Source organism: Macrotis lagotis, chromosome 8 (assembly GCF_037893015.1).
Source record: "Macrotis lagotis isolate mMagLag1 chromosome 8, bilby.v1.9.chrom.fasta, whole genome shotgun sequence".
NCBI classification, from domain to species: Eukaryota; Metazoa; Chordata; class Mammalia; order Peramelemorphia; family Peramelidae; genus Macrotis; species Macrotis lagotis.
This window is the reverse complement of record NC_133665.1, coordinates 134443530-134461631: the sequence shown is the minus strand read 5'-3', so window position 1 is coordinate 134461631 and position 18102 is coordinate 134443530. Positions and strand designations below refer to the sequence as shown.

Below are 18102 nucleotides of genomic sequence, written 5' to 3'. Positions count from 1 at the left end.
CTACTTACTTTCCTAATTTAAGGACCCAAGATTTCATAGGTGGAAATGCCCTCCACCAGTTTAAATTGCAGCCATCCTGTGCCTTAAAAGACAGTATTCTAGAATTGCTGTGGCCAAGGAAACTCAAAACCAGCTTGGGTGATGAGCGACTCCAAACTTAGCTAGGCTGCTCCTCAGGTGACAACCACACAGTCTGTCACCATGCCTCTTCTTGAAGTTTTGCCCAACTTGTGAAGGCCTGCCAGAGCTTGTGTTTTTTCTGGCATATTCTTTGAGAAAGTCCCTATGGTACCAGAAATAGAGCCCTGGACTCCAAGTCGGAACAAACTAGATTCACACTGTCTCCAACATTTACTAGCTCTGTGACCCCTGAGCAGAGCATATAACCTTTCTTACTTTTGGGAACACCACATATTCATAGCACTTATGTCATAGGATCTTCAGGAAGAGATAACTCTAAACACCAGGTAAATGTCAGTTTTTATTATTCAGGTCTCCTTCACACTATAATGAGGCAACAGAAGATGATTTTATAAGACATTTTAAAAATGTAAAGAATCAGTCTCCTATTTATTTTATTTTTCTCTATAATAGTCATTATGTGATTTCTTCTATCATCCCATGATACAGGTATAGAAGTTTTATCTATACTTTATTAAAGGTACTTGCAATCCTTGACAAGATTAAAAACTTTGGGTAATTAATACAGAAAATAGAGTGTATAATTAGAAAATGGAACATATCATTCCTTATCCATGGGGGGAAAAGGGACAGTGACTGATTTCTTTGGCATGAAATACTCTCAAATAAAGATACTTCCTCTACAAATGCAAGTCACCATATTTTCTGCAATTTACTGTCAAAGACTTAATAGAGCACTAAGTGATTAAGGGACTTGCCTAGGTTGATACAGCCAAGCAAGACTTGACCAGGCTCCTCCTGGCTTCTGGGCCAACTCTCTACCCATTATTTTCTCCATCCAAGTAGTCAAAATATATTTCTTTAGGGAAAGAAAAATTGAAACTCTAAGGTAAGAATAATCTAGGCTTTAAATACTGAAATTTTTAAAATGAAAAATTGTATTTTATTTTGAGAATATTTTTATAGAATGTATTCTCTCCCACTCAAAAGCATTTTCTTTTTCCAATTGTACATAGTTGTCAACATTTACTTTTCTAAGATTATGAGTTCCAGTTTTTTTCTTCCTCCCTTCCCCCCTTCCCAAGACAGCGAGCAATCTGATATAGGTCATACATGTACAATCACATTAATGATATTTCACATCAGTCATGTTATGAAAGAAGAATCAAAACCAAAGGAAAAATAACAAAAAGAAAAAACAACAAAGGAATAAAAGTGAAAATAGTATGCTTTGATCTGCATTGAATACTGTTTTAAAATAGAATGCCTAAAAACACTTTTGAGAATGAACAGGGTGTGTGACCTTGGGCAAGTCACTTAACCCTATTGCCTTGCCCCCCCCAAAAAAAACCTGGTAGAAAATGGACAGGGTGAAAGGAGAGAGAAGGATAAATGGGGGGGGGGGAATAGAATGAAGGAAAGAATATAGTTGGTCAACATTAATATGAAAAAAATTTATAGCAAGTTTTTTTCTGATAAAGACCTCATTTCTCAACTATATAGAGAATTGAGTCAAATTTATAGAAATAAAAGTCATTCCTCAATTGATAAATGGCTTTAGTCATATGAAAAAATGTTCTGTATCACTATTGATTAGAGAAATGCAAATTAAAACAATTGAGTTACTACCCACACAAAAAAGGAAAATGATAAATGTTGGAGGGAATGTGGGAAAATTGGAACTCTAGTGCAACACTGATGAAGTTGTATACTGAATCAACCATTCTGTACAGCAATTTGGAATTATGTTCAAAATACTATAACACCATGCATACCTTTTGACCAAGCAATACCACGACTAGGTCTACATCTCAAATATCTATATCTATATCTATATCTTATCTATATCTATATCTATATCTATATCTATATCTATATCTATATCTATATCTATATCTATACCCATATCTATATCCATATCTATATCTACATCTACATCTACATCTACATCTATATCTATCTTATCTATATCTATCTATACCCATATCTATATCCATATCTATATCTATATCCATATCTATATCCATATCCATATCTATATCTATATCTATATCTATATCTATATCTATATCTATATCTATATCTATATCTATATCTATATCTATATCTATATCTATATCTATATCTACATCTACATCTACATCTACATCTATCTCGATCTCGATCTCGATCTCAATCTCGATCTCGATCTCTATATCTAATCTATATAAAGGAAAAGTACCAATATGTACAAACATACTTATAGCAACTCTTTTAGTGTTTAGGTAAAGGATTAGAAATTGAAATATCCATTAATTGGGGAATGGCTGAACAAGTTATATATGATTGTGATAGAATTCTATTTGATATAAGAAATGACAAGTAGAATACTATCAGAAAAACATGGAAAGACTTACATGGACTGATGCAAAATGAAATGAACAGAACCAGAAGAATATTTTATACAGTAACAGAACTATGATGATTTACTATATATGATTTAGCTATTCTCAGCAATACAATTATCTAAGACAATTATGAAGGACTTATGATAAAAAATGCTATCCATCTCCAGAGAAGAAAGTGATAGAGTTTAGATGAAGATTGAAGCATACTTTTTCATTGTTTTATTTTTCTTGTGGGTTTTTTGGGAGGTCTGTGTTTACTTTTACAACAAGATTAATGGGGAAATATGTTTTACATTATTGTATATGCCTAAATTATATCAAATTGCTTGCCATCTCATTGAAGGAAGAAAGGGAAGGAGGGAAAGAGAAAGTTTTGAGGAACTCAAACATTTTAAAAAACATATATTAAATTTTTTTCATGCAATTGGGGAGTAAATACAATATTAAATTTTTAAAAATTTAAATAGACTATCTAGCCCTCCTCACCATATTTACTGAGATGGAAGACTATGGGGATGGGTACTGTGTTTAAAAAATATCAGACTTTTTCAATGGATAGGTACTAAACTTTTTTATTTTTTTTCCTTATTTTTCATCTCAGATGGAAAGTGAAGAGGAAGGAAGATGGTGGAAATGTGAGTGATATAAATATGAGATATCCAGTTATTTTTTTAAAATGTTAAGAGAATGCCTTACTTGCATAGAGAACTGTTTAAAAGGGATGACTTTTTAAAAGCATCCTTAGTAGTAGCATCTTTCATATTGCATTTTATATGCAGACAGTTTACTGCATGGAAATCTTCCTCTGATATCTCATCATGATGAGATCATATCAAGGGGACTGACTATAGCAACTGGACTGAACTTGTTATGGAGTCTACTCCAGGTTCCCTTTGGGTGACAAAGGGAACCTTGAATCCTTAAAGGCTTTAACAAACCCTGCCAAGCTGGAGAAATCTGAAAACAGATGCCATGCGTGCTATCCTAGGACCAGAAAGGTTTGTCCCTAGAAGGTTGCTCACCAAGTGATGGGAGTTGTTTTAACTACAGCAATTCAAAAATGTATATGAATAGATTTGGTCACCTTTCTAAGGAAAGGTAAGGAAAAGAGCCTATGAGTTAGGAATGGTTCCATAATTGAGACAGTTTCTCTAGGGTTTTTTCCAGAATGTTGACATCTAGGAAGCATAGTTCCTCTAGAAGACTTCTTTCCCAAACAATCAATAATTAATCAATAAATATTTATTAAATTTCTATCATGTGCTAAGCAGTAAGCTCACCCTAAGTTCATCTTAAGGGACCCTTTAGAATGCCTGAACATATTTTCTATTTACCACTCTTTCTTTGCTTCACTTCTTTCCAGGGAAAGGAGGTCATGGACCACTGGTTCTGCTATGGGGGCTGGGGTTGGACTCTGGGGAACGATTTGTTTCTTTTCCTGCGTGATTGTACCCAACCAAGATATATTGGTCTCTATGACCTCGCTTTCTTCAATTGAATTTTCCTCAAGTACCAAATTCCTAGTCATAGGTCTGGTTAGGAGACCTGGGCTCTAGTGCTGGGGTTGCCACCAACTCTTAGATGCTACATCTCTTTTTTCATCATGCAAATGAAGAAACTGAGTGCAAAGTCACAAGGGGAGCAAGTCTAATCCTTGGTTTCCCAATTCAGTCTTTCCAGTGTGCCAGCTGTAGTACATTTTTTGACACCTGCAGCCCTAGACACTTTCACAATTCACATAGACCAGACAACAGCACAAGCTCTGCCAAGGATGACCATTTCAAGTCATCCAGAAATGACAGCCTTCTGCAAAATATAGCAGCTCACTTGTCACAGAACAAAAGTTGAATGACTCCACCTGGGCTCCCTGGCAGAGACTCTTTATCCTGATGCCAGGTCTCCATGATAGGATTATTTTGCCATATATATAATCATTAACTAGTATACCCAGGAAAGTTTTTAAGAGATCATTTAATTCTAGAATTCTAGATCATAGATTTTAGACCTGGAAGGGACAATCTCCTCATTTTACCGATTTGCTTGTTGATTAAATACAAACATTTCAGTTCCTTCTACATTCAAGGAACCAGGCTCATCACTGGGGAAATAAAGCTGTTGGTTTTTTAACAACAAAGTTTCTGCCTTCAAGGACCTTATATAAAACTTACCTAGTAAAGGAAAGGTATGATGTACAATATATTTGCCAACAAGGGTATGATGGGGGCAGGGGGGAGGAGAGATCCAGTCTAAGACAATTTAGATTAATACATAGATTTATAGTGAAAAAAATTCTAAGAGATCAACAACTCCAACTTCCTCAGTTTATGATGAGGAAAATGAGCTTCAGAGAAATTTAGTGACTTGGCCAAGATCTCCTAGGTAGTAAGTATCAGAGCCAGGATTCAATCTCAGGTGTGTTCTTTCCATAGCATGAGGTGAAAGAGAACATTTTTAGTTGGGGGAAACCTCTTCCTAGAAGAGGTGTGGTACCTGCAGTGAGCCTTGAAGGAGGAGGTAAAATCTCAAGGAGTAGGGAGTGATTGAATTGGGGAGAGGGAAGGGAGATGAAAATGGTGATGAAGCTCTACCATGCAGTGCTCATCAGTGAGAAAGAAGGCTAGAAAATGGAAACAGGTGAGATTAGGAAAGCCATCCATAGAAACAGAAAACCATAGAAATGAAGTGTCTTGTCCAAGGTCACACAGGTAGTGAGTAGATGAACTGGGATTCAAACCCAGTGTTCCTCAAACCCCTCATTTTACAGATGAGGAAACTGAGGTTCAGCAAAGTATGCTTTTTTCCTTGAGGTCACACAACTAATTAGCAACAGTCAGAACTAGAACTCAGCATTTCTTTCTAGATCCCAGGCCAATACTGGTTTTTTATACTCTTTTACCTCTAAATTCCTAATAGTTTTAAATAATTTCCTCCAGTCTGACTCTTTATTCCACCCCCTCAAGGCAGTTGAAATCCTGAGTCACTTCTTATTAACTCCCCATATTCAAATTCAAACCAAATTTAGGTAATGGCTTCCCCGTTGACTACCTTTATTTATTTTTTTTTAGTGTCATTTCCTTTATGAGCCCAGAGAGTCTCTATTCAATTGCCCATAAAAGCCTGCTGCTGCGGAGAGGTCTCCTCCCAGTCCGATTCCAATACAGCAATGGCACTAATTACTTCACAAAAGGAGAACACTGCCAGGGACCTTCTCTGTTCCAGGTCTTACCTGTCATTTAGGAGCAGTCTGGTGCCTCTATTAAGAGGTATAGAGAGCTGTTGAAAAGTGTGAAGTGAGGAGCCAGTCATTAAGAGAAGACCAACATCACAGAAGGTGGAAGCTTCAAATGGAACATCCAAGATCTTTTAAAAGGCAAGACCATTTGTTTCTACAGCACCTTTTCAACAGATTTCAGACCATAGAGTGACAGAGCTAGGAGGCATCTCAGGATCCAGAATGTCAGAGCTGGAATGGACCTTGGCACAAAGAATGTCTGAGGAGGGAGGGGCTTTAGAGCATTGGAATGTCAGAACCGGAAGATGTTCTCATAGTGCTGTCCGGGAGCCCTTGGGGGTCCCAGAGACCATTTCAGCGGGTCCATGAATGAGATCAAGACAATTTTTATAATAGTAGTAAAACATTTTAATTTCTAATACAGTAAATATCAACATGGGGTAAGTCCTCTAATTTTTTTTTTTTTTAGGTTTTGGCAAGGCAAATGGGGTTAAGTGGCTTGCCCAAGGCCACACAGCTAGGTCATTATTAAGTGTCTGAGACCGGATTTGAACCCAGGTACTCCTGACTCCAAGGCCAGTGCTTTATCCATTATGCCACCTAGCTGCCCCCTAGTCCTCTAATTTTTAAGAAAGTAAAGGAGTCCTCAGAACCACCGACCCTTTTCAGGTTCTTCATTTTACTTATCAGATATTCCAATATTTTCTCATAAGGTAAATAAGGAAGTAATTATGACCCTCATTGTTAAAACAGTGAAAAAAAGTCACTAAAAAGTAATGGAATTAAAGTTAATACAAGAACAGAACTTTAATTCTTTTCTCCAGCTTATTGTCAGTCTATCAACTTCTGTTAAACATTTAAGCTTTTTCTTCTATAATAGGAATGATTCATAGCACTTTCCTTTCAATAGGTCATAAGTTAAGTAGTCTTAAATATTATTCTCACCCTCATTTATAAAATGGGGAAACATGATTTAAGTGATTTGCACATGTTCCTATGTCGTCAGAGCTAGGATTTAAACCCAGTGACCTTCTCAGTCCATACATTTGTGTTGGCTAGTATATACTTGCAATGGAGTTTCACCTCTTCTTTTTTTCAGATGAATGAAAAATGCAAGCTAAAAGAATTTTATTAGAAACCTCTCCTCTTCTCCACCAGATTGCACCCATCCTAATCCCAATTTCTCTAATATTAAACCTTTTCCTATCTACTGACTTTTTCATTAGTGCCTACTATGTATAGTTGCATACCTACTAGGCACCATCCTCTCCTCACCTAAACTCCTTGAAACAGCTACCTATATTCAGTACCTGAATTTCTTCCCTTCTTTTTTTTAGGTTTGGTGTTTTTTTTTTTTGGCAAGGTTAATGGGGTTAAGTGACTTGCCCAAGGTCACACAGATAGGTAATTAGTAGGTGTCTGAGGCTAGATTTGAACTCAGGTCCTCCTGACTCCTGGGCAGGTGCTCTATTCACTGTGCCACCTAGCTGCCCATCCTCCCTTCTTAAATATCTGCAGTTTGACACCTAATCTCATTATTTAATGGAAACTTCTGTCTCCAAAGGTACCAATGATTTGTTGTCAGTTTTTATGACGTGTTCTCAATATTCATCCTTCTTGAACATTCCACATCCTTGTTTATAACTCTCCTTTCTGGACCCTCTTTTTTCCCTTTTTTTCCTTTTTTATTGTTTTTTGAATTTTACAATTTTCTCCCCAATCTCCCTTCCTTCCTTCCACCCCGCCCCCCATAGAAGGCAGTCTGATAGTCTTTGTATTGTTCTGGACTGGCTTTTCTGTTGAGATTTTTGTGCTACCTCCTCCTTCCTGTACAACCAAGCTTTCTCAGTATCACTTGGTTGGTCTTTATCCCTGCTGTGCCTATTAACCCTGGGTCACCCTAAGACACTGCACTTGTCTTGCTTCTCTTTCCTCTATATACTGTCTTACTTGGTGATCTTATCATTTCTCATGAATTCAATGATCACCTCTATGCAGGTGAATCCAGGATCTGTCTATCCAATCTTAGCCTCTCCCAGTGCCAGTCTCATAGTACTGTCTATTGTACAGCTAGAACTGGATGTCCTATAAATATCTAAAATTCAATGTCTAAAATAAAATTGAATATTTTGCCCCTCCCAAACTTTCCCCTTTTCCCAACTTCCTTATCAATGTTGACAATTCTCTCATTTGTAATGGTGGTCTCACCTGGCATAGTCACCTTATTGCCAGATCTTCTGAGTACTGCCTTCATGTCTTTCATATGCATCCACTTTTTTCCTCTCACATAGCTAGTTCAGCTATCAATCAGAGCTTATATAGCCAATTATAATAATCTTCAGTCCATCTCTAGTCACTTGCCAAGGACTAGCGTTAAGGGATCTCACATACATACAAGCATGTTTGCATGTCTATGTAGAGGTATAAGGAGAGGTATAGGTAAAGGAATAGGTATAGGTATATATATGTATATGATGTGTAGGTTGAACAGTGGATAGGATGCTGGACCTGGAGTCAAGAAGATTCTTTCATCTCAGACACTTATTAGCTGTGTGACCCTGGATGAGTCACTTAACCCTGTTTGACTCAGTTTCCTCAATTGTAAAATGAGCTGGAAAAGGAAATGGCAAGAAAATCCCAAATGGGCATCATGAAGAATCAGATGCAACCGAAAAAACAACTGAACAACAATGACAATGACATCTTTCTATCCATCTATCTATCCATTCATTTATCTATCTACCAATCTTTTTTGCTTTTCCAGTCTTCTCACACTTACCTCGCTTCTATGTTCTTTATGACCCAGATATATTGGCCTGCAATCCTTCTCCTACCTTCATGAATTATATATACTAGTTCACCTCCATGTCTGAAAAATTCTTCCTTCTCATCCTTTGCTTCTTTGAAAGACTCAATTCAAGCACCACCTACTACAGGAGACCTTTCTCCTCTAAGATTATCTCCCACCTCCCCTGTATGAATCTCAACTATTCCTATTTATTTACATGTGTCTCTTCCATTAAGAGGTAAACTTCGTGAGGTCCAGGGCTTGTTTTCACTTTTTTTGAGTCCCTAGCATATGACACATGACCTGCTACATGGGCAGCACTTAATAAATGCTTACGGATGGATTTTAGCTTGCCCAAGTCTACAATTCATTTCACTCTAACTAGAGCTTGTCTCCTGTGGGATCTCAGATCTTGTTGCCCAAAAGCCTCTTAAGGATATTTATGACTGATCAAACTAAAAAAAATCAGTGAGATTTAGCAAAGAATTCTAGATTGGGAACAGAGGACTTGGGGTCAAGGACTTGGCTCTACTGTGTAATCACTGATCTCAATTCTTGGGTTGACTCCCAAGTCATTATACCCCAATACATCGAGAAAGAGCCATTTGCAGACTTCCAAGTATCTTAATGTCTGTTCTGTACCTTTCAGTTTTGTCCTTTTTTTCTTATTCTATTTCATGTCTTCTTTTTATCTACAAACTACTTTAAAAGTCCATTGGTTTAAGATGGTCCTTTTGGATCTCTGCCTTGCTGAGAAGGAAGCAGAAGAGAAAGAGGCCTTTCATCATTCAAAAAAAAAAAGACCAAAAAACCTTCCCTCCACCTTGCTATCCCTTCAAATATTTATTCTATTTCTCCTCCCCTTTACTGCTAAAGTTATAGAAAGAATAGTCCATATTAGATGCTTTCATGTCCTCATCCTATGTCCATGCATTAAGGTTCTGCAACCTAGCTTCTGGTGCTTCCACTTTATCTAAAATTCCTCTCTCCAATACCACCAATGGCCCAATACTTCTTCCTTGTTTAAATCAACAGTTCTTTCTTCAGTCCCCATTCTTCTTTTTGTAGCATTTGCCCTCCTGTTTGTAGATACTCTCTCTTCCTTTGGTTTCCTTGACTCTTCTAGTTCTTAGTTCCCTTCATTGGTTCATCTTACTTCTGTTTCTCCCTAAGTATAGATATCCATCAATATTTTCAGGCCTTTTCTTCTCTCATTACTATTGCCCTTAAGTAATTTTGTTCACTCCCATGTTTTAGTTATTAAATTATTCCAGTACATCATGATTAAAAGAATCCTAGACCTGAAGTTCAGATGACTAGTTCAAGCTATGACATTAACTGTCTTTGTGAACCCCTACATCCACCAGTTGTCTTGACTTTTGTCCTGCCACAGGACTTTAATGGCTTTAGAAGAGGCAGTGAGGCTGATGCCTCATTTAACTCTATCTCAGGTACATGATGCCATTAGTCATTAGTCCTTTTCAAAATGCAACAATGACTTTGGAGAAGGAACTTCAGCTCCTAAAGCTTCAGTTGCCTCACCTACAAAGTGAGGACAAAAATATTTGGACTACTTAAGTCATAAGTTTGTTGTGGATAAAAGTCTTTGCTAATCTTAAAGTATCTTGTAAATAAATATAAGCTACTGTTCCAAATTTACAATCAAAGTCCTTATCTCTTTTTCAGTTCCAGCTCCACATTTCTAACTGTCTCATAAATATTTCCATCTGGTTATACCACTAATGTGTCAAACTCAACATGTCCAAAACTAAACTCATCATCTTCCCCCAAATCTGCTCCCCCTTTCAACATCTCTTTTTATAGCATTGATGATCACTCTAGCATCCAAGATCATTCCAGCTCTGCTATTTACTACCTCTGTGAAGTTAGACAAATCAATTCATCTCTGTGAACCTCAGTTTCCTGATTAGTAAAATGAAAATATTGGACTAGATGAGTCCTAAAAATCCCTTCCAGATCTGAATCTATTTTCTTACTATATTATTCTTGTGAAAAGATGAAAGGGAAGGTTCAGTGGAGGGACTGAACTTGTGATTTCATTTTTAAAGAGCAGTCGCTCTTCCAGTGCAGGTGAGCACCATTTCTGAAATTTATCATCCTAGAGAATTGCCTAGATCAGCAGTGTCAAACTCAAATAGAACCATATAAAAGAATCCCTGTGGGTAGCATATTGACATATTAATATTATCTGTTTATTGTTTTTATTTATTTTGTTAAATACTTCCAATTACATTTTAATATGGTTTGAATCTTAGAGATTAAAGTAACTTGCCAGAGTCATAGCCAGTATGTGTCATATTTGAAACTTTAACTCAAATCTTTTTTTGAAAAAGTATTTTTTTCAATTATATGTAAAAATCATTTACAACATTCACTTTTATAATATTTTTATTCTAAATTTTTTACTTCCCCCCTTCTCCTACCTCTCAAGATAGCAAGCAATCTGATAAGTTATATATGTTCAATCATATTTTGTGTTTTCACATTGGTCATGCTGTGAAAGATCACTCTGCATTCAGATTCCATAGTTATTACTCTGAATGGGGACAGCATTTTCTATCATAAGTCTTTTGGAATTGTCTGGGATCATTTTACTACTGAGAAGAGCTAAAGCTATCATAGTTAATCATCGCACAATGTTGCTGTTGCTCTGTACAGTGTTATACTGGTTCTGCTCACTGGATTCAGCATCAGTTCATGGAAGTCTTTCCAGGTTTTTCTGAAATTCATCTGCTCATCATTATTTAGAGCACAATAGCATTCCATGACATTCATATATCACAACTTGTTCAGTCATTCCCCAATTGATGGGCATCCCCTCAATTTTCAATTCTTTGCCACTACAAAAAGAGCTACTATAAATATTTTTGTATATGTGAGTTCCCCTGTTTTATGATCTCTTTGAAATACAGACTTTTGGATCAAAGGATAAGCACAGTTTTATAACTCTTTGAGCATAGTTCAAAATTTCTACCAGAAATGCATTAGTGTTCCGATTTTCCCACATCTCCAACATTTATCATTTTTATTTTCTGTCATATTAGCCAATCTGATAAGTGTGAGGTGATATCTCAGAGTTGTTTTAATTTACATTTCTCTAATGAATAGTTATTAAGAGCAATTTTAATATGACTATAGATAATTTATTCATCTTAAAATTGCCTATTCATATCCCTTAAACAGTTATCAATTGGAGAATGACTTGTATTTTTTACATTTGACTCATTGAAATGAGACCTTTCTCAGAAACACTGCTACCCCTATTGTTTTTATTTCAACAGACACATAATTATTTTGCTCTAGACTTTTACTTTAGCTCTGTGTATATATCTTTCCTTCAAATATCTTTCTTTGAAAGTAACATATTGTAGGATTCCGGTTTTTAATTAACTCTGCTATTTGCTTTTGTTTTATGGGAGAGATCATCCTATTCACATTCATGATTACTAGCTGTGCTTTCCCCTTCATTCTATTCTCTATAGCTTTCTCTCTCCTTTCCCCTTCTGGCCATTTCTCTCCCTCCATTTTATCAGCACCCCCCCCTTTTCTTTTCCCTCCTCCTTCCCTATAAGACAAATTTCTATACCTGAGTATATTATTTCTTCTTTGAGACAAATGGGATGGGAATAAGGTTCAAATAATGTTCATTCCCTCCCTTTTCCCCCCTCTCTTATTGATCGTTTGCAACTCTTCATGTGATGTAATTTACCCCATTCTGCTCCCCACTTTCCTCTTCTACCAGTCTAATCCTTTTTCCCCCTCTTAATTTTATTAATATTAACACACCAAGTCAAATTATACCAACACCCTCTGTCTTTGTATACTACTTCCTATTGCCCTAATAGAGATATAATTCTCAAGAGTTATATAAGTATCATATTCCCTTGGAGGAATGTAAAAATTACCTGTATTGAATAATATGATGTTTTCTTTTCCAATTTACTTTTTATGTTTTTTTGAGTCTTGTATTTGAAGATTAAATTTTCTATTCAGGTCTGATCTTTTCATCAGGAAAGTATGAAAATCCCCTATTTCTTTGAATGTCCATAGTTTCCCCTGAAAGATTATATGTTTAATTTTGCTGGGTAGTTGATTCTTGGTTGTAATCCAAGATCTTTTGCCTTCTAGAATATCATATTCCAAGTCCTCTGATCCTTTTATGTTGAAATTGCTAAATCCTGTGTAATCTTGACTGTGGGTCCTTGATGTATGAAGTGTTTCCATCTGGTTGCTTGCAATACTTTTTCCTTGACCTGATAATGCTGGGATTTGGTTACAATATTCCTTAGAATTTTCATTTTGAGATTTCTCAGAAGGTTATTGGTAAATTCTTTTATTTATCATTTTACCCTCTGGTTTTAGGATATTGGAAAGTTTTCTTTGATAATTTATTCAAAGATGCTGTCCAATTAGCTTCTGAGATAAGAACTCACCATTTGACAAAAACTGGAAAACTGTATGGCAAAAACTATGCATAGACCCACATCTCACATCCTACACCAAAATAAAGTCAAAATCAGTCTAACATAAAGGATTTTAAACATAAAGGGTAATACATAGGCCAATTAAGAAATCAAGAAATGCTCTATTTGTTGGATCTATGAAAAGGGGAGAAACTTCTAACCAAAGAGGAAGTAGAGAACATTCTAAATTGCAAAATGGATGATTTTGACTACATTACATTTAACAGTTTTTCCCCCATTCTTGCTTCCCTCCCCCACCCCCCATACAAGGCATTCTGTAGTCTTTGTTTCCATGGTATACATTGATCTTAGTTGAATATGATGAGAGAGAAATCATATCCTTAAGGAAGAAAAATAAAGTATAAGAGATAGCAAAATTACATAAGATAATGGGGTTTTTGTTCTAAGTTGAAGGTAATAGTCTTTGGTCTTTGTTCAAACTCCACAATTCTTTCTCTGGATAGAGATTGCACTCTCCTTCGCAGATAGCCCAAAATTGTCCCTGATTGTTGCACTGATGGAATAAGAGAATCCATCAAGGTTGATCATCACTCCCATGTTGCTGTTAGGGTGTACAGTGTTTTTCTGGTTCTACTCATCTTGCTCAGTATCAATTCATGCAAATCCTTCCAGGATTCCCTGAATTCCCATCCCTCCTGGTTTCTAATAGAACAATAGTGTTCCATGACATACATATACCATAATTTGTTAAGCCATTCCCCATTTGAAGGACAGTCACTTAATTTCCAATTCTTTGCCACCACAAACAGGGCTGCTATGAATATTTTTGTGCAAGTGATGTCTTTGCACTTTTTTCATAATCTCTTCAGGATATAGACCCAGAAGTGGTATTGTTGGTCAAGGGGTATGCACATTTTTGTTGCCCTTTGGGCATAATTCCAAATTGCTCTCCAGAAAGGTTGTATGAGTTCACAGCTCAACCAACAATGTATTAGTGTCCCAGATATCCCACATCCCTTCTAACATTGATCATGATCCTTTCTGGTCATAATGGCCAGTCTGAGAGGTGTGAGGTGGTATCTCAGAGATGCTTTAATTTGCATTTCTCTAATAAGTAATGATTTAGAGCAATTTTTCATATGACTTTGGATTGCTTTGATTTCCTCAGCTATAAATTGTCTTTGCGCATCCTTTGACCATTTGTCAATTGGGGGATGGCTTGTTTTTTTGAAAATTTGACTTCAGTTCTCTGTATATTTTAGAAATGAGTCCTTTATCAGAAATACTAGTTATAAAAATTGTTTCCCAATTTACTACATTTCTTTAACCTCAGTTACAATGGTTTTATTTGTGCAAAAGCTTTTTAATTTAAGTAATCAAAATTATCTAGTTTGCTTTTAATGATGTTCTCCATTTCTTCCTTGATCATAAACTGCTTCCCTTTCCATAGATCTGACAGGTAAACTACTCCTTGATCTTCTAGTTTGCTTATAATATTGTTTTTTTATGTCAAAATCCTGTATCCATTTTGATCTTATCTTGGTATAGGGTGTGAGGGGATGGTCTAATCTAAGTTTCTTCCATACTAACTTCCAATTTTCCCAATACTTTTTATTGAAGAAAGAATTTTTATCCCAATAGCTGGACTCTTTGGGTTTATCAAACAGCAGATTACTATAATCACTTGCTACTATGGCACCTAGTCTGTTCCACTGATCCACCACTCTTTTTCTTAGCCAATACCAGACAGTTTTGATAACTAATGCTTTATAATATAATTTTAGATCTGGTAAGGTTAAGCCACCTTCTATTGCACTTTTTTTCATTGAATTCCTGGAAATTCTTGACTTTTTTATTTCTGCCTATGAATTTACTTACAACTTTTTCTAACCCATTAATTTTTTGGAATTTTGATTGGGAGGGCACTAAACAAGTAGTTTAGTTTTGGTAGAATTGTCATTTTTATTATATTAGCTCAACCTATCCATGAGTGGTTGATGTTTGCCCAGTTATTTAAATCTGTGTTTTGTAATTGTTTTCAAAAAGTTTTTGAGTCTGCCTTGGCAGGTAGACTCCCAGGTATTTTATATTGTCTGAGGTTACTTTGAATGGTATTTTCCTTTCTAGCTCTTTCTGCTGTATCTTGATAGTCATATATAGAAATGTTGAGGATTTATAAAGTTTATTTTATATCCTGTGACTTTGCTAAAGTTGCTAATTATTTCTAGTAGTTTTTTTAGATGATTTTTTGGGGATTCTCTAGGTATACCATCATGTCATCTGCAAAGAGTGAGAGTTTTGTCTCTTCCTTCCCAAATCTAATTCCTTCAATTTCTTTTTCTTCTCTTATTGCTGAAGCTAACATTTCTAATACAATATTGAATAGTGGTGATAGAATATTGTTATTCTATAATAATTGTTGATGATTAAATTCACAATAAAAAGTGGTTAAATTTTAGAAAATAATGAAAAATTAGAAAATAATTAAAAAATAATGAATTGATGCTGACACAGGAAGCAGAACCAAGAGAACATTGTACATTTGATTACAACATTATGTGATGAACAACTAAGATGAAAGAAGCTCCTCTCAGAAGTTCAGAGATCAAGGACAACCCTGGGATATTCATTATGGACAATGCCATGCACATCCAATGAGGGGAAAAAAAATCACAGCATCTGAATGTATGCTCACTTTTAAAAAAACTCTCATATTTTCCTTCCTATATCATTTTCCCTTAGTCCTAATGTTTCTTACACAAAATGATTTTTTTCCCTTATGTAAATATATTAAGCACAGATGTACATGGAGAACTTTTACCACACTATTCACCACCAAGGGGAGAAGGTCAGAAAGGAAGGGTGGTAGAAAATGTGTAACTTATAAATTTGCAAATGGATGAAAGTTGGAAAACTTAGAAAAATAAAATATCAATTAAAAAAAAGATGCTGTCCAGTCTCATTTTTTGATCATGACTTTCAGGTAGTCTAATAATTCTTAAATTATCTCTTCTAGATCTATATTCCACATCAGTTGTTTTCCCAATGAGATATTTTACATTATCCTCTTTTTTTCATTCTTTTGATTTTGTTTGATTCTTAATAACTCACAGAGTCATTAGCTTCCACTAGCCCAATTCTATTTTCTTCACTTAGTTTCTGTACCTCTTTTTACATTTAATCAACTATACTTTTTAAAGAGTAGTTTAGTGGATTTTTTTTTCCATTTGGCCAATTGCATTTTTCAAGGAATTGTTTTCTTCAGACAATTTTTGTCCTTCCTTTTCTAAGGTATTGACTTTCTCATGCATACCTTTCATTTCTTTTCCCAATTTTTCTTCTACACTCTCATTTTTTAAATTCTTTTTGAGATCAATTCATAATATCCTTTGAGGTTTCATATGTAGGCATTTTGACATTGTGGTTCTCTTCTGAGTTTGTGCTTTAATCTTTCCTGTCACCATAGTATCTTTCAATGGTCAGGGATCTTTTTGGTATTTAATCATTTTTTAAAAAATTATTTTTATTTAAGGCAATGGGGTCAAGTGACTTGCCCAAAGTCACACAGCTAGTCAATTATTATGTATCTGAGGTCAAATTTGAACTCAGGTCCTCGTGATTCAGGGTCAGTGCTCTATCCACTGTGCCACCTAGTTGCCCTATTTAACCATTTTTTAAAGTTGAACTCTGCTCCTGGAGCACAGAGGGCACTGTCCCAAGCTTCTTGTAGGGGGACTAGGGGTCTTATCAATGACTTTCTGCTGTGAAACCTGAGGGCTTAGAGACTTGTTCACTATGCTGGGGTGACCTGGTCTAGTTGTGCCTGTTGTCCCCGGGTTCCTTGGTGTCTGTTATGCTGAGGCTGGAGACCTCTCAGCTAGTATGCTGAGCCAGGCTTTGGTTGCTGATCTGTGCTGTGGCTAAGAGTCCCTTTCTGGTTTACCCAAACTCTGCCTTCACTGGTCTGGGCTCCCCTTATACCCAAGAGATGACAGACCTTTCCTGAAATACTTCTTAGGTCTCTTGGGCTAGAAGATTGTTTCCCTCTCTCTTTTGTAGATTCTGTCATTCCAGAATTGTCTTAGAGATTTGATTTAACATTGTTTCCAAGGGAGGAGAGCTCAGACAACTTTGGTTTCTCTCTACCATTTTGACTCTGCCATTTTTTTCTTTTTTATTGTGAATTTAATCATCAACAAATATAAACATTTTAAAATATGTAAAGGAAGAGAAAATGGCTGGTTTTATTTATTATTCATTTATTTACTGTGGATTTCTATTATGAAGTTTGTTTTGAAGACATATACAAACACACCTGTTTCAAGATTTTTGATAGATAGATGTATATTATTATACTTCCAATGGCTTCCTCTCCCCCATCATCTGCCATCCCAAGCATTTCCCTAATCTTGTTGATTTTGTTTTGGTAATATCTCTTACATTTTAATATTCCTTTTCTCTACCTACATTGCTATTCTAATTCAGGCTTTCATGCCTCTCACCCCAGAGAGCCTCCCAATTGGTCTTTCTTTTTTCTGGTTTCTACTTTATAAGTTTTTTCATACAACTTCCTCCTTGATGTCTTTGATTGATATTCTTAATTTATGTGTCTGATCATGTAATTTCCTGCTGAAATATTTTCATTTGCTCCCTAGTGCCCACAGGTTAAATACCAATTCCTAAGCCTTGCATTTAAGGCCCTTTCCCTACTTTCTGCTTCTAATATACTTTTTGAATTTTATTCCATTTGACTCCAAGTAAATTGAGCCATTCTCTGTTTTCCCATTGTCCCTCCTCTTTCTATATGTCTCATTTATTGAAATATTTCTCTTTTTTTCAAGGGCAACTCAGATGAGACCTCTTAACTGGATTTCTCCTTTGTCTTTATAACATTCTACATTGAATTTTACTCACTTGTGTATATGTCTTATCGACTCCTCTTAGAGTCTATGCTCTCTAAAGGCAGGAATTATGTTCTTGATCATCTTTGGTTACCAAAGTCTATCACAACACCGTCTAGGTGTTGAAAAATGGCTGTTGAATTGAATTGACCAGGATGGGAGCCCTAGAATGAGCTTCAGCCCACAGATAGAACCATTTCATAACTTA

At 35.8% G+C, this 18102-nt stretch overlaps 1 protein-coding gene and 1 long non-coding RNA gene across 2 annotated transcripts in view; one reads left to right on the top strand and one right to left on the bottom strand.

Moving 5' to 3' along the window:
* The window catches only part of MGLL (monoglyceride lipase), a 167730-nt gene extending 161757 nt beyond the window's left edge, over nucleotides 1-5973 (bottom strand). Inside the window, exon 1 of the mRNA XM_074198425.1 lies at nucleotides 5755-5973. Coding sequence (XP_074054526.1) covers nucleotides 5755-5761 — 7 coding nt within the window. The 5' untranslated portion in view covers nucleotides 5762-5973. The remainder of the gene's footprint in view (nucleotides 1-5754) is intronic.
* LOC141496184 (uncharacterized) overlaps nucleotides 1-18102 on the top strand; it is a 30331-nt gene that overhangs the window by 219 nt on the left and 12010 nt on the right. The window contains exons 2-3 of the long non-coding RNA XR_012470971.1: nucleotides 3130-3163; nucleotides 5594-6200. This is a non-coding gene — a long non-coding RNA (uncharacterized LOC141496184). The remainder of the gene's footprint in view (nucleotides 1-3129; nucleotides 3164-5593; nucleotides 6201-18102) is intronic.